The sequence below is a fragment of the Idiotropiscis lumnitzeri genome, chromosome 2 (genome assembly GCF_059441095.1).
Source record: "Idiotropiscis lumnitzeri isolate Australia: NSW breed Sydney's pygmy pipehorse chromosome 2, RoL_Ilum_1.0, whole genome shotgun sequence".
NCBI lineage: Eukaryota > Metazoa > Chordata > Actinopteri > Syngnathiformes > Syngnathidae > Idiotropiscis > Idiotropiscis lumnitzeri.
The window spans coordinates 11,299,958-11,317,853 of NC_142392.1; the positions used below are offsets into that span (position 1 = coordinate 11,299,958).

Below are 17,896 nucleotides of genomic sequence, written 5' to 3' on the forward strand. Positions count from 1 at the left end.
ACCGATAAAGGTTATGCTAATGATGAAATCTCTCCTGAAGATAGTGTGTCAAACGTGAGCAGCAGGGTTAGCAAAAAAAGTACCAAGTCCTCTGCTTCATCTGCTAAACTAAAGGCAGCAGCGGAAAGAGCTGCAGTGCTGGCTCGTGTGAAAATATTGGAACAACGACATGCTATTGAAGAAGAAGAAGCAAAACTAAGGAGAAGAATGGAGATGCTTGATTTGGAGGCGGAACTGGTGGCATTTGAAGCGCGGATGGACATTTATAATGCCAATGAAGAGGGCCAGTCTCAAGCGCAGTCAACTGTAAAGAAAAATGGAGCAATGAATGGACAAGGTTTAAACCCCACAGTCCAAGAGTTTAAACCTCATCATGATGATATGGAAACAGCACAACAAAAGGAGAGATTAAGGATGCCACAAATGGAAAGCAAAGCAGCGGATGTGAGGCCAAAGAAATTGATTGCATCAAATATAAAGCAACAGCATAACCTCCTGGAACAAAGGAAATGGAACACAAATCAGGAGCACCCTTTGGTGGAGCAAGATGGAAAAGCAATGGAAGTAAAGGTACGGTCAACACAAAGTGATGCGCAAGCTCATTCATCAACCACTTCACAGGTTCCTGCAGACCTTTTGACCATTATGAGCAGACAAACTGAGATTACAGCAGCCTTAATGAACCAACAGCGTTCAATGACACTTCCACCAAGAGACATTCCAATATTTGATGGTGATCCATTGCACTACAGAACTTTCATCAAAGCATTTGAGCAAGGAGTGGAAAGTAAAGCAGCCGCAGCAGACAGTTTGTATTATTTGGAGCAATACACCCGAGGGCAACCTCAGGAACTTGTGCGAAGTTGTCAACACATGGCTTCAGATCGTGGTTATGCCGTGGCCAAGGCTTTGCTCCAGGATCATTTTGGAAATCCTTACAAAACGGCCACTGCATACATTAGTCAGGCTCTGTCATGGCAAGCAATAAAAACAGATGACACAAAGGCACTGCACAGTTACTCCTTTTTTCTCCGCGGCTGCTGTAACATCATGGAGGAGCTGGAGTATGTGCAGGAACTGGACATGCCTGCGAACTTGAGGGCAATCTTGGCCAAGTTGCCCTATAAATTACGAGAACATTGGCGTGGCAAGGCTCATGACATCATGGAATCAACAGGATACAGAGCTGGATTTGCTGACTTGGCACAGTTCATAGAGCGGCACGTAAGAATTCTTTCGGACCCCTTCTTTGGAGATCTGCATGATTACAGCCCTAACTCAACATCAATAGGTCAAGGCAGGTCATATGCGGGCAGTAGAGTGAAGGGGAACGTGGTGGCCAGTACCGTGACTGAGACAGATCCTCCCAAGGTTAAGCAGCCACACTCCTTCGAAGACTATGAAAATGGCCGTTGTATTTTTTGCTCACTGGAACATTTGCCGGAAAATTGTAAGCAGTTTGGAAGAAAGAAACACACGGACAAGCTGTTTATTTTGAAGAAAAGAGGTTTATGTTTTGGCTGCCTTCGTCATGGACATGTTAGCCGTGACTGTGATATGAGATTGAAATGCGACATTTGCAAGCAAAATCATCCAACAGTGTTGCACATAAATAGACAGGCAAGTGCTCCTCAACAAGAGTTGGAAACACCAGAGCTTATTCCCATTTCTCACACGACTTGTGGACATACAGGGGCCGGCAATTGTCGCACCATGTTGTCAGTGCTGCCTGTTAAAGTAAAAGCTGCCAAAGGTGACTGTGTGATCTTAACATATGCATTCTTGGATCCAGGCAGCACCGGAACATTTTGTTCTGAACAACTGATGAATCGCTTGAACCTCTCTGGAAAGAGAACCCAAGTCCTGATACGAACAATGGGTCAAACAAAGATGAGTCATGCCTTTTCACTTTTTAATCTCGAGGTGGCCGGCCTGGAAAGCTCTCAGTTCCATCCACTGCCGGAAGTGCTTACACAGGCGCAAATGCCAGTCACTACAGACGATATGGTAACATCTCAAGACCTCCTTAAATGGCCGTATTTGTCAGGTATACAGGTACCGACCATTCAAGCCAAGGTTGACCTGTTGATCGGGATCAATGCACCCAAGCTATTGGAGCCATGGGAAGTTATTAATAGTCAAGGTAATGGTCCGTATGCTGTCAAAACTGCGCTCGGCTGGGTGGTTAATGGCCCATTAGATGGGAATAGTAGGATGGAAGCTTCTGTCGTATCTGTGAATAGAATTGGTGTCAGCAGGCTGGAGGAGCTGCTAATGAACCAGTATAATCATGATTTCTGCGAGAAGCTCATGGAAAGCCAGGAAATGTCAAGAGAAGACCAGCAGTCTCTCAATATAATGGAAACATCTGCCAAGTTACAGGATGGAAAGTATACTATAAACTTACCTTTCAAGAAGAAAGATGTCTTCTTACCAAACAATTTTGCTGTGGCCCAACAACGGTTACAAGGTCTGAAGAAGAAATTTAAGTTTGATCAGCAACTCCATCAAGAATATGTGAAGTCCATGACTAATATAATCACTTGCAATTATGCAGAACAAGTACCTGACGATCAAAGAGACCTTGATTCAGGAAGAGTTTGGGATATTCCCCATCATGGTGTCCATCATCCCAGAAAGGGAACACTGCGTGTCGTGTCTGACTGCGGTGCCACGTTTAAAGGCTTGTCCCTGAATACGGAGCTGCTGCAAGGGTCCCTTCTCACAAGCACGTTGATGGGCGTCCTCATGAGGTTTAGACAACAGCCAATAGCCTTCATGGGAGACATTCAAGCTATGTTCCATCAAGTCCGTGTGCCAGAGGAGGATCGGGACTTTCTACGTTTTTTGTGGTGGCCTAATGGAGACACAACACAACAACCAGTCCCTTACAGAATGATGGTGCATTTATTTGGAGCCATCTCATCACCAAGTTGCGCAGCTTATGCTCTGAGAAGAATGGCTCAAGACAATCAGTCTAAGTGCCTACCGGTTGTTATAGAAGCTGTTCAACAGAACTTTTATGTTGATGATTGTCTGAAGAGCACTGCCTCTGTCACAAAAGCTATCCAGCTGATACAGGACCTCATTGGTCTCTGTCAACAAGGAGGCTTTGCTTTGGAAAAGTGGATTAGCAACAGTCGTGTTGTTTTGCAAGCCATCTCTGAAGAATGGAGAGTCAAAGAGCTGAAGATGTTGGATTTGGACAATGACAAGCTTCCAGTAGAAAGAGCGCTTGGTCTTCAGTGGTGTGTGGAGACGGATGATTTTGTCTTTGGATTGGAAATAAAGCATCGGGCTCTGACCAGACGTGGGATGCTATCAGTCAACAGTTCTGTTTACGACCCACTGGGGTTCCTGGCGCCAGTGACCCTTCAGGCCAAAATAATGCAACAGGAGCTGTGTAGAAGGGGCTGCAGTTAGGATGATCCTTTGCCACAAGACATTTTAAAGCGATGGAGAAGGTGGTTGGAGGACTTGGGCCAGCTAGCTACATTTAAAGTTGACCGGTGTATTAGACCAGCTGGGTTTGTAGCTGTAAAGCAGGCACAATTACATCATTTTTCTGACGCCAGCGAAGGAGGCTATGGAACTGTCACATATGTGCGTTTAGTGAGTGACGAAAACCAAATTCACATCTCTTTTCTCCTAGGTAGTGATTGGTCCAGCGACACTGAGGAGTCGATGCGCGCGCCGAGCTTCCAGGGCAAACCCCGTGTCGGTGCGCGTACCGCTTTAAGAAAGTCACGTGACCACTGCCGGAATGGTGTCGACACGGCGGTCGCGCGCCAAACCGTGTTCATAGGGACGCGCATCTGTCAACAGGATGGACGCTCAAAACAAGCATCGAGTTATTGGCGCGTTACTTTGCGTTAAATATCCGCAAGATGGAAGACGTCACTGGTAAACGCAAGTTTTCTGCCGTGTGCGCACTCAGAGGTGCAGCGCTATTTGTCAGCAGGACACGTTGCACGTACGGAAGACCCGCTCTTATACTGGAAGTCCATGGAGGCAACGTTCCCTCACCTATTTCTATTAGCCACACAGGCGTTGTGCACACCGGCCTCTTCAGTGCCTTGTGGGAGGATCTTCTCAAAGGCGGGGGAAATTGCCTAAAAAAAAGAAATAGACTGAATAACAAAACGCTGGAGAAACTAATTTTTTTAATAAAAATCTTTAATTACAATGAGTACATTGTCATTCACAACACTTTTATTTGGGCATTCAGACAGATGTTCACTTAATTTATCAACTGCGTCTCGAATATCAAAGATTTTTTTTATGAAATTGCATGTATGTAAAATAATGTGAAAGCAAATGCCTAATCAGAATCAGAAATCCCTTTGTCATTGTGCTCAAGTGTGCAACGAGATTCGAGAGCTCCCCTCTCCAGTGCAATACAACAATAATTCAGTTAAATATATAAATTAGATAAGAGAATAATTAGTGCGATGGAAAGTAATAAGAAATAGGATATATAAAAACACATCACGTCGCTAATCAATGGAATTGGATAAAATTAGTTTGACAGATCAGTGTCAGATGACCCTGTCAAATGTTTCCTGCAAGTCCACCAGGTGTCAGTATTCAGCAACACAGTGTCAACACAGTGTCAATACATTGTCACTGTGTTGAAACGATACAGGATGCCTCATCTACCCATCACTATTGGTTAGAGTCATTGTTAATGATAGCGATTGTCAATGGTATCATGGCAACTCTCTTTGAAATGTGGCGATTGCTTATGGTATTGAGGCAAGGTGAATTGCCATGGGCTGAGTCAGTGCAAGCTATTGCTATGCTAAAAGCAGCTGAGCTAGCGCCTTGTAAGGCGGTGCGCCCAGTGTGTGTTTCAAAGACAGAAATAGCACCTTCAACAGGTGTTGCGCCCTTTGAAGCAGCGCGTCCTATGACTGCGAAAATATGGTAACTTAAAAATTAAAAGTAAAAAAATTACGATTAAGAATGTGCAAGCAAGAACTCAATCTGATCGAAATGTTGTGCTTTGACAAATGTTGAAAATAATGATATTTTCCAGGAGGTATATATTTTTTGTTGCTTATTCATTCAATTCTATACTTATTTCAATATTTGAGTATTATTTTTCTTTCAATATGTAGTATATTTTGTCTTTGAAGTGTGGGTCCTTGCTGCCTTCCGGAGAGGCAGCCGAGCAAGGCTGGATTGGTGATGGAAAAGAACTGGTTCAAAAAAGATTTTATTCTCGTCACATGCTGATGTCAAAAGAAGTCTCCCCAAAAACGTGCGAGCCCCCTCTCAGACATTCCCTTCTTACAGGGAATGCCCAAATAGGACATGAATATCTAATTTTCCCTTGTTGCATATGCATTCCCATCCCGCTAGTCTTCGGGATTTCCCTCCAAAAGTCCCCCAGAGGGAGAGCAGATGCGTCTCCCCGTTGATACGACCAGTCTACTCGTGACCACCTTAAATTACTCTCATACCCTGGAAGGTCACTGACCTGGCGAGAGAATTGCCCCCACCATAAACAATGCTCAGGCCTATTTTCTCTCAGGGCAGTATCTGGTTACATCGGAACTTCAGAACCAAGACTGGTCACTTCTGTGAGCTCCAGTCCCTTCATAGTTTCATAAAGAGAATTACTTCCCAGATCTAAATTAGGCCGTTTAAAAATACACAACTTTTTTTTTCAGTTATTTCAATTTATATTTAAGCTTGCTTATGTAATACAATATTTATTCAATTATTTTAATATGTAAGATTCTCAACAATTTAAACCTTTTTATTTCACACTTGAATATTTCTTAACATATTTGTTCATTTGAATATGTGTGCAATTTCATAAGCACAAGTTTCTTCTCACACCTTTTCCATTAGGTACGATTAAAAAGACGTATAACGTGAACAAATGTTGTTCCAGGCAAAGGCAATTAATTTTATTTACATGTTTGATGTAAACACACAAAAAAAAAATCATCACTCAGACACATTGGTTATTCTGGCGCTGATCCCATTGGCTTAATGTCGATAAATGAGCTTTGCAAAAGTAAATTTTTCATATTTTATTCAAAATCACATTTACATCTTACAGCCATTGAGAGAAACTGAGACGATTTGCGTTTCTCGGTCTGGTTTTTTTATCGTTCAACTTCTAGTTCAGTTTTTCACCTTTTCACACAGTGTAATGAAGGCCAGTTGAGCAAGTGGAACAAGTGATTTTATTGATAATTGTGGAAGGCACCGATTTCATAAGCACCGTTTCTTCTCACACCTTTTCCATTAGGTACAATTAAAAAGACAACTGAAAAGCATAATGTTAAAAAATGTTATTCCAGGCAAAGGCAATTAATTTTATTTACATGTTTTATGTAAACACAAAAAAAAATCATCACTCAGACACATTGGTTATTCTGGCACTCATCCCATTGGCTTAATGTCAATAAAAGAGCTTTACAAAATTACATTTTTCAAAATCACATTTACATCTTACCACAAAGAGTCAGTTCCTTCAGTTTTTTTGTTTTCTTTTTTTTAAGCTTCAAGGATCGCTGCAATTCTCACCAGCACAATCGTGTCTCTCAGCAATACGTTGAGTGAAGAATTTTTTAGCACAAACGCTGCAACTGAATGGCTTTTCTCCATTGTGCGTTCTTGTGTGGCTTCGTAAATGCGACTTTCGAGAGAAACTCCTGGCACAAACTGAGCAGGAAAAAGGTTTTTCTCCACTGTGCGTTCTTGTGTGGAGTGTTAAATCAAACTTTTGAGAGAAGCTTTTGCCACAAACTGAGCAAGAAAAAGGTTTTTCTCCAGTGTGTGTTCTTGTGTGGCAAATTAAATATGACTTTACAGAGAAGCGTCTACCACAAACTGAGCAGGAAAAAGGTTTTTCTCCACTGTGTGTTCTTGTGTGTTTTGTTAAACTTGACTTTTGAGAGAAGCATTTTCCACAAACTGAGCAAGAAAAATGTTTTTCTCCACTGTGTGTTCTTGTGTGTTCTGTTAAACTTGACATTTGAGAGAAGCATTTTCCACAAACTGAGCAAGAAAAAGGTTTTTCTCCACTGTGTGTTCTTGTGTGTGCTGTTAAATTTCCCTTTTCAGAGAATCCTTTGCCACAAACTGAGCATGAAAAAGGTTTTTCACCACTGTGTGTTTTTCTGTGCCCTTTTAAAGACAACTTTGAAGTTAATGAGTCAGTGTGGCATGCCCTTTCACCTTTGGCACTGTGTGTTCTTGCGTGCCTTGTTAATTGTGCCTTTTGAGAGAAGCTTTTGCCACAAACTGAGCAAGAAAAAGGTTTTTCTCCACTGTGCATTCTTGCGTGCCTTGTTAATTGTCCCTTTCGAGAGAAGCTTTTGCCACAAAGTGAGCAAGAAAAAGGTTTTTCTCCACTGTGCATTCTTGTGTGGATTGTTAAATCAAACTTTTGATAGAAGCTTTTGCCACCAACTGAGCAAGAAAAAGGTTTTTCTCCACTGTGCATTCTTGTGTGGATTGTTAAATCAAACTTTTGATAGAAGCTTTTGCCACAAACTGAGCAAGAAAAAGGTTTTTCTCCACTGTGCATTCTTGTGTGACTTACTAAATGAGACTTTCGAGAGAGGTTTTTGCCACAAACCGAGCAGGAAAAAGGTTTTTCACCACTGTGTGTTTTTCTGCGACTTTTTAAAGACAGCTTTGAAGTGAATGAGTCAGTGTGACATGCCCTTTCACCTTTGGCTTGCCCATCATCATCATCATCGTCATGAGCGTCTGATAATGTGTCCTCATTATGTACTTGTGATGGTCCCCAGTGGTCTTCATCACCTTCTGTTGTCACGTAATGACTTGAGCTGCTGCGTGTAGGCTCCGCCCCTCTGTTGTCCTCACTCTCATCCTTGTTTTCATCTTCAGTCTTTATAGGGAGAACGTTCACTGGTGACTTGTTGATCTCCTCCTCCTCCTCCTCCTCCTTTTTCATGTGAGTCAAGTCTGGCTCCTCTTTTACATAAAGGAGATCGTTTTCACTGACGTCTGAAGGACACAGAAAGACAAATTTGGTTTGGTCAAGTCAAACCTCAGGCGGCGACTTTGTCTTATTTTCTACCGTGCTACCTTGACTTGTGCCTGCCGCATACGGAGCAATGCGTGGACCCCAACTTGGACCGGACCATGGGGGCATTTCACAAAATTACGTCCTACGATGTAAACCTCCCTTTAGCAGCACAACTGTGATAAACGAGCATTTAAAAAGGAAGCACGTTGCGGCTGATGCCCGATTTCATTCCTGACATAGTCACAGACGTTTTTGGAATATGTATTCGAATTCAACGAAGATACACCATAATATTTTAAGAGTTCACTGAATTATTTTGGAACTGCAATGATGCTAAACAGCCAAAGGGTGTCAGTGATGAGTAACAAAGTAACACAAGACCTCCCACTGATACATCATCATTGTCATTTGGATAAATTACCAGGAACTATGAGTTGTGGGGGAGATGCAAACCACCTGGGCCACAGGAACTTTATTACCAGGAACTAAATGTTCCTGGACTTGTAGGTAGAAAAGGGGGTTGTGACTTTCAGCCTTTTTGAGCCCATAGTAAGACAAAGATGCAGATGCATTCCTTGCAGCATGCGCTTGTTCACTGATGAGATCCGTGCAACCCTGGATGGATGCATTCAATGTATTTTAAATGTTTGGATGGGGTGAAACGATGCACACGTGCACAAAACAGTGCAGGGCCACCCGAGGTTCATTGACTCTCACCCGACCAAGCCAGTAAAAAGTTCATAAATAAATAAGACCAATCCGTACTTGATTTAAAAAATTTTATTCACTAAAATTGATCAACCGCCATTGACGTTTTCGCGGCAGTGTGCACATTTTTAGAGTCAGGCGGAATTCATTCCGTAAGGAATTGCTTGAACAAAATATAAAAACCAGGAAATGTTATTTTGTTATTTTAAATGTAAATTTTATACTGGGAAAAACATGGAGTTCACCCCCCACTATTGGTTATTCTTTGGCATATATTTTCTGCACTGATTACATTTGACATAAAAAATTGCTCAGCAGACCTGCAAGTAAAAGGCAATATTTAAAAATAAAACGGCAATAACCTTGAACGATTTCCCCAAACAACTTAATGTTGTGATGCATATTTCTAATGAAAGAAAGTCGTTCTATACAAAGCAAATGAGAGTAAGACGTGTACAAACCTGCTTTGTGTAGCACAACACGAGACTGGTTGCAAACTTCGTCCAGCAGTGGAAGATGTTGCTCGTTCTCTTCTTTTATTCCACAAAGTTCCTCTTTGTACTTGTGTGTCGTTCTTTCACACATATTCAAATGATAATTCCAACAAATCCGCACTTGATCTCTGCTTGGCGATGAGTCATGTGCCTCTTTTCGTTAGCGGCTAGCAAGCTAGCAAGCTAAGCTAACTACGCCGAAAAGCATCAACGCGCGAAGATGAGGTTATCGGGACACAAAGACTTAATGAATTATGTCGTAGTCCTTTAGAGTAGCACTGGACATCCTTTGAGAAAATTACAGTCAGTTCCACACTAAATTAGAAGAATTTAGCTGTGGACTGCTTTTGTTCCGGTGTGGACGGGTCGGTGGATGTGGTCGAGGTCCTTCGGAAGCTGCGCGCTTGTTTATGACGTCATGCTTTAAGCGCGTATTTTCCAAATATATTTATTTGCCTCAGTGGGTTTTTTTACACCTGGCTGTTCTATTTTAATATTTATTTTATATAATATTTTAATTCGGTTGATAAAAAAAATTAACAAAATAACTAAATTAACGCCACATTGGCGAGTCATCTCTCGCGTCACTTCCGCCTATGCCCCGAGAAGCCGCTGCTGGAACAGCAGTGGGACGTTTAAGTTTCTCCGACCGAACTTGCAACAATGCTGTGGTTCACTCGGGCTGCAAGATTGTATGAATATAATGTCGGCATATACTCGCAGTGCCTCTCAATTATTTCACGCCCGCCCCTACCAAGAAGAAAAAGATTCGCGCCCCCCCACCACCAATTGTTTTTCTGTCTTTGTAGATTTATATTAGATTGTCAATAAAATATCCCTTAACTAACCTAAATTGATAAGAAATATAATTTTGAGAACTATTATAGTGAGGATCTCGAAACTCAGTACTCTGTTGTGCAAATATTGATGAGATGACAAATATTTGTCATGTCATGTCATTATCCACACGGCTTATCCTGAACAGGGTCGCGGGAGAGTGCTGAAGCCAATTCCAGCTGACTTCGGGCGAAAGGCGCACTACACCCTGAACTGGTCGCCAGCCAGTCACAGGGCAGACATAGGCACCGTCACTGAGAGGGAACTGAACCCACGTTGCCTGCACACAACTCAGGCGAGTGTACCACTACACCATCAGTGACATGATAAATATTTACGAATACGTTTTTTGTCAAAAACTTTATTAACATTAACAAAGTTATTAATACGTACATAATATAGAAAAGACAAAAAGAAGAGCTAGGGAGATTTTAAACAAAAATTCTATATGAATAACAAAGCAACAGCTTTAGTATTGTTGGAGTAGAGTCACCGTGGAAATGAGAAGTATTTAGTAAATCAACTTTTAAAAGCCAAACTTACGCCAATGCGTGTTCGGTTTTTGTACTCAAGAAGAAAAGGGTCAAATAAAGACTCAACAACTGATTAGAGTTCCGATATTTAGTTTCTTTCATTTCTGGAGTTCAGGAAATAGTACAAAGACAGATATCTGGGCAGCTTTTTCTTAATCTCACGAGAAAACTGCACTCGGGCGAGCACAGTCGAAAAATGCGCGCCATCTTTCAGCCCAGCTTAAGTTTTTAGAGGAGTTTTTTTTATGTCAAGGGGAATGTAGGTTGAATCGGTTGAAGCGGTCGTCCCCGCTCCCTCCCACGGCACGGGTCCACGTCCAAGGGAAGGTCCTCCCCAGGTTAGTCATCGTCTGGATAGTTGATTCCCGTCTGGTCCCCAAGACTGGCACGCCAAGGCTGGCCTTCTCCGGCGGGCAGTCTCTCCGTCTCTCCAGCTGGCATTGTTCTGGAATCTTGTCGGTGTGCACGTGTGCGTGTGTATGTGCACGTGTTTGTGCAAGTGTAAGTCCGTGTCTGTGTGTATGCATGCGTATGTGCATGTGCTCCGATCTCCAATTGTTATGTCTTTCGGAATGTATTTTTTGCGATAGTGTCTATGTTACAGTTCTAGTGCCAAATTTGGTATGTTTGCATCTCTCCAGCCAATGTGGAAAATGAGCGTCGTATTAGACCATGAAGTGCTGTGAATGCAGCTCATGGATATGCTATGTGTGCAAATTTGTTCTCACTACCCAAAATTTCAATAAATTTCACACATTTAAACTAAGTACTATAAATTTAGCATATGAGAAAAATATAATAAATCAGAAAACATCAGGACTACAATCCCAGTTATTCTTGTGACCCGTGCTTCTAGTTCCATTTGATAAATGCTTTTTGTTTCATCAATTTTTAACATATTCCGTAAATATGAACCTGCTAAATTAAATAATTGACCTTCTGTCCTGTAAGTGTTTAGAATAATGCCAGCAATCATAATATAATCCTTCATTTACCATTGCAGTCATCTTATCATTGCAGTTGTCAGGGTCGCCGGTCGGCGAGGAGGAGGTGGACCCAGAATGCGGGGAAGCTGGAGAAGGTGTAACTTAAGCAATTTATTAGGGGACCAAAATAATGACAGACAACGGGGCAGGGTGCAAAATAAGAAAGGCAAACTTAACGTGGCTAACCGGATCACAAGAGTGGGGAGCAAGGACAGGGACAAATGCTAGGGGACGAGAGCGGGGGCGGGGGCGGGGGCGAGAGCGGGGGCGAGAGCGGGGGCGAGAGCGGGGGCGAGAGCGGGGGCGAGAGCGGGGGCGAGAGCATGGGCGAGAGCATGGGCGAGAGCATGGGCGAGAGCATGGGCGAGAGCATGGGCGAGAGCATGAACGAGAGCATGAACGAGAGCATGAACGAGAGCATGAACGAGAGCATGAACGAGAGCAGAGAGCCGTCGTGACAGTCCGTAACGGAGGAATGCACCGCCAATGAGTTGTCGGAGTGAGGTGTTCAAATAGTCCAGTAATTAGGGGAGCAGATGGGCATCAGGTGTGTGAGGGTAACGGGGAACAGGTGCGTGGCTGGTGGGGAACGAGTGCTGGAGGGAACGCCCCACTCAGCTGACTAAATAAACAGAATGAGCACATGGCAGGAAGGTGAAGAAAATAATAACAAAAACACTGACATGACCGACACGGGTTATGACAGCAGTATTTTTTTTATCATTGCAGCATTTTATTAATTTTCCCTCTGTACCATATACAGACATTCGGAGTGTTTCCTTACACTTGTAAATGTTGTGGAATGTAAGTGTGTATATTCAGGGGGATTTGTGTATTTACGTATATACAGTGTATATTTGCATGTTTTTTATGAATGTCTGCTGCTAATGTCATACATTAACGGCTACATTGTACCACCGCCTCTGTGTGATCTATATCTTTGCTGCTGTAACACTGCAAATTTACCCATTGTAGGACTATTGAAGGACATCTTTATCTTTATCTTTAAAAACCTTGTGTTGGTGCTTGCTAAATAATTTTCCATAAGATTAAGATTGAACAAAATAGTTAAAATAAAATTTAAAAAGTAAATTCTGTAACAATTAAACATAGAATACTAAATTATTCCTAAAACAGTTAAATGAATCTTGAAATTAATAGTGAATTAAGGTAGTTTATCGAATACTGAAACGAATAATGAAATATTAAAGTACTTAAATAAATACCGAAATAACAGTTAAGACAGACTACATTAACTTCTGCATGGAGAACACCATTCTCACCAGGACTGTAAGATGTTTCTCCAACAACAAACCCTGGATCACACCGGACATTAAAGCTCTCCCGAAGGACAAAAAGAGGGCTTTTGTTTCAGGCGACAAGGACGAGCTGAAGAGAGTGCAGCGTCAGCTGAGAAGGAGGATCCGAGAGGGGAAAAAGTCCTACAGGATGCGGATGGAAGAACAACTGCAGCGGAACAATGCCAGGGATGTCTGGAGGGGCCTGAAGACCATCTCAGGCCACGGACAACCAGGTAAGACCCAGAAGAGGGGGGGGCTTCAGTGGGCAAATGAGTTGAACCTATTTTTCAATAGGTTTGATCAAATGCCTGACCCCGCTCAGGCTTCCCTGATGCAGCCCCCACCAACCCCTCCTGCCACTGCGAACAAGACTCTCTCTCCTCCTCTCTCGCCCCTCTCTCTCTCCACAGGCTCCAGTTCCCAGCCTCATCAGACAACCACCACTTCCTCCTGCTCAGCCTTGTTCCTCACAACATCTCAGGTGAAGAACCAGGTGAGGAAGATAAAGTCAAGGAAGGCAGCGGGTCCAGGTGGGATTAGCTCCCAGCTCCTCAAATCCTGCGCAGACCAGCTGCGTGGAATCGTCCAGCACATGTTCAGGCTGAGCCTGAAGCTGGGAGAGTCCCCCAGCTGTGGAAAACATCCTGCCTGGACCCCCCATCCGAAGGAGCTCAACAACTTCAGACCAGTGGCGCTGACGTCTCATCTGATGAAGACCCTGGAGAAACTGGTCCTCGTCCATCTGCGCCCCCTGGTGAGCTCTTCGATGGACCCACTCCAGTTTGCATACCAGCCTGGCATCAGTGTGGATGATGCCATCATCTACCTGCTCCACACTTCATTCTCCCACTTGGAGAAGGCGGGGGGCACGGTGAGGATCATGTTCTTTGATTTCTCAAGTGCTTTCAACACCATCCAGCCCGCCTTATTGGGAGACAAGCTGGAGCAGGCGGGAGTGGCCCACCACCTCATCACATGGATCCACGACTACCTCACAAACCGGCCACAGTACGTGAGGACACAAGACTGTGTGTCTAACGTGCTACTCTGCAGCATGGGAGCGCCGCAGGGAACTGTTCTGGCTCCCTTCCTGTTCACCCGCTAAACCTCGGACTACAAATACAATTCCTCTACCTGTCACCTGCAGAAGTTCTCTGATGACTCCGCGATTGTCGGCCTCATCACTGACGGAGACGATTGGGAGTACAGAGGGGTTACGCAGGGTTTTGTGGACTGGTGTCAGCAGAACCGCCTCCAAATCAACGCTAGGAAATCCAAAGAGCTGGTGGTGGATTTCTGCAAGCGTTGGCACTCTCCACCTGGACCAGTGAATATCCAGGGAACAGACGTTGAGAGGGTCTCAACTTACAAGTACCTGGGTGTTCATCTGAACAATAAACTGGACTGGAGCGACAACACAGACGCTCTCCATAGGAAGGGCCAGAGCAGACTCTTCCTACTCAGGAGGCTGAGGTCCTTTGGCGTTCGGGGAACACTCCTCAGGAACTTCTATGACTCGGTGGTTTCATCAGTCATTTTCTATGGAGTGGTCTCCTGAGCAGGAGGCATCTCGGGCCGGGACAAAAAGAGACTGGACAAACTAGTGAGGAGGGCCAGCTCTGTCCTGGGCTGCTCCCTGGACTCTGTGGACTCAATGGGGGGTAGGAGGATGACGGCAAAACTGTCATCAATGCTGAACAACCCAGCCCACCCACTCAATGACACTCTTGGAGCACGCCACAGCTCCTTCAGTGATAGACTGAAGAGATTTTTCCGCTCCTTCCTGCCGGCTGCTGTCAGACTTTTTAACAAGAACACTAGGTCAGGTCTACAAATGGGCGGGCATTTGTGCAATTGTGCAGTCCGAGGATGCAACAAACACAACTACTGTGCTTTATCCAATGCTGTACTTAAATATTGACCAATGGTGTATTTTGTTTACCATTGCAGTAGTCTTATCATTGCAGTACTTTTACCATTACAGCACTTTTATCATTGCAGCATTTTTATTAATTTCCCCTCTGTACCATGGACAGACATTCAGAGTGTTTCCTTACACTTGTATATGTTGTGGGATGTAACTGTGTATATACACATGGGGATTTGTGTGTTTACGTATATACTGTGTATATTCGCATAGGTTTGCTTTTTCTGAATGTCTGCTGCTAATGTTATACATTAACGGCCACATTGCACCGCCGCCTCGGTGTGATCTATATCTTTGCTGCTGTAACACTGCAAATTTACCCATTGTGGGACTATTAAAGGACATCTTTATCTTTAAAAACCTTGTGTTGGTGCTTGTTAAATAATTTTCCATAAGATTAAGATGGTGAAACAAAAATGTAAAAAGTAAATTCTGTAACAATTAAACATCGAATACTAAATTATTCCTAAAACAGTTAAATGAATCTTGAAATTAATAGTGAATTATTGTAGTTTAATGAATACTAAAACGAATAATGAAATATTAAAGTACTTAAATAAATACCCAAATCATTTTCGAACACAATAACAGTTAAGTAATAAAAGAGTGACATGTTTTAATTTAAAATTTACAACCACATCGCAACTTGTCAAAAAAGCCTGTAAAAAGGCAAAGGTGCAAATATGTTGACATAAAGTATCACTTTATCATGTCAACTGTTAATAATAGGGAAATACATTTGGAATACTATCCAACCAACAACATGGTGTCAGATGTATAAACAAAACCAGCAACAAAAGTCAAATTCAATACATCTCTCAAGTTCATATTTGGGAACTAAAATGTTTGGTCATACGCATACGGTTTAAATCTTAGGTTTTTTTCTATGTTTCGAAGAAGATAACAATGATTTGCATCGCAAGTGGCGACATCTGTTGGTGAGTTGATGACAGTGCTCCACAAAGCCAGCAGCCAATCATATCACAGCGGGGTGTGTCTTGTTCTTCCGCTTTCGTGCCGAACGGACTGCGGTTTTCTCGAAGGAAAAAAACGACGCCATCTTTCATTCGTCTCGTCGAACAAAAAGAAGCACACGAGTTATCGCCAAGCAGAGATCAAGTGCGGATTTGTTGAGATTGGCGTTTGAAAATGTGCGCAAGAACGACACCCAAGTACAAAGAGGAACTTTGTGGAAAAAAAAGAAGAGAACGAGCAACATCTTCAACTTCTGGGAGAAGGTTGCAAGCAGCCTCGTGTTGTGCTACACAAAGCAGGTTTGTCATATGCTTCTGGCCATTTCGGAAAGTCCAAAGCAGCTAGGACATAACGGTTGCCTGTGTTAGTGCGTGAAAATGGGCCCATTCTGGCCCCCGCAATCCTCTCCATCGGCGCGCCCACTGCTAGCTGTTGGAGGTGGGCACGAGACCGGCCTGGTGGACCCTTGTGCGCTGTGCAGAGGTCACAACGGCGACAAAAGTCCTCAACATCTCGCCTTAATTGACCCCAATAGAAACTTTGCCGGAGTCTGCGAAGTGTTTTTGACACACCAAAGTGTCCTGCCTCTGCAGGCCCATGAGAGGCTTTCAACACAGCCTCTCTCAGAGCCCTGGGGATGACCACCTGCCATCTATCCTCCCCAGTAGCAGGCTCCTTCCAAGCTCTCTGGTGCACCCCATCCTTGACCTGAAGAGTCCCAATCTTTGAATACAGTCCTTTAGTGGCATGCGAGTGTCCAGCGACCTCCTCCCACTCAGGGTTTTGACCCGACTCGACCCACTGCAATACAAGTCGGAGGTCAACATCCTGTTGCTGCTGCTTCCTCCATTCGGGTGCCTCCACAACCTGCACCTCCCTACATACGGGGTCGACATGATCATGCGCGGGACTTTGCTCATCACCACAAAGTTCCTTCTCTCGGGTTTCTCTGTTCTCGCAGAAGCGGTAGCCAGCAAGAGCACAAGGGCGTCGAGACATAGCGTCAGCGTTGGCATGGCAATTTCCAGTCCTGTGCTCCACTTGGAAGACATATGGTGCCAGTTCTTTAAGCCAGCGTGCAATCTGTCCTTCAGGCTCCTTAAAAGACAATAGCCACTGGAGTGCCGCATGGTCAGTGTGTACAATTAGTGGAAACCCGACAGACAATATCGAAAATGGCTAATGGCTCTCACAATTGCCAGCAGTTCCCTTCATGTGACACAATAACGCCGTTCAGCCTTATTCAAGGTTTTGCTGAAGTATGCCACTACTCTCTCCCCGTCTGCCCCCACTTCACTCAAAACCGCCCCAATTCTGACATTGCTGGCATCAGTGTCCAGGACAAACGGCAGGTTGGCGTCTGGGGGGACGAGAATGGGTGCCTCCGTCAGCACCTTCTTTAGTGAGCTGAAGGCCCGTCTGCACTCGGAAGTCCAGTCAAAATCAGTGTCCTTCCGCTGCAGGTGGAAAAGCGGTGCAGCTAGACATGAGAAACCCCGCACGAATCGCCTGTAATAGGATGCCAGCCCAAGGAAGCTCTTCAGTTCACGCGGGTTGCTGGGAGTAGGCCAGTCCCTCACGGCTCGCACTTTCTCCTCCAAAGTGCTAATGCCTTCCCTTCCAACTTTGTGTCCCAGGAACTCAAGCTCTCTTCTCATGAAGCAGCACTTGTTAGGGTGAAGCTTCAGACCCGCAGTGGAAATCCTTTGTAAGACCCGGCGCAGAGCCTCCAAGGCTGTATGGAAAGAGTTCCCATGGACCAGGATGTCAACCAAATAGACCAAACACTCCTGTCAGGGAATGCCAGCCAGCACCTTGTCCATAAGCCGCTCGAAGGTAGCTGGAGCATTACACAGGCCGAAACAGAGAACTCGAAACTACCACAACCCCCTGCCAGTACAGAAAACAGTATTTGGCCTGGCTTCAGGGCTGAGGGGCACCTGCCAATATCCACTGCGCAGGTCTAATGAGGAGAACCAGGACAATCCAGACACCAGATCCAGATTCTCATCAATGCGGGGCAGTGGATAGGAGTCTTTCTTGGTCACGCTGTTTAAGGGTCTATAGTCCACACAGAACCTTTTCTTCACTGTCTTTTTTTTTTTTACCATGACAACC

General features: G+C 44.1%; 1 protein-coding gene across 1 annotated transcript in view; it reads left to right on the top strand.

Annotated features, from left to right (window-relative positions):
- Positions 1-1,050: 1,050 nt before the first annotated feature.
- The window catches only part of LOC148341680 (uncharacterized), a 46,412-nt gene continuing 29,566 nt past the window's right edge, over positions 1,051-17,896 (top strand). Inside the window, exons 1-3 of the mRNA XM_088287916.1 lie at positions 1,051-1,414; positions 1,694-1,753; positions 13,358-13,406. Of these exons, the coding sequence (XP_088144042.1) occupies positions 1,051-1,414; positions 1,694-1,753; positions 13,358-13,406 (473 nt within the window). The remainder of the gene's footprint in view (positions 1,415-1,693; positions 1,754-13,357; positions 13,407-17,896) is intronic.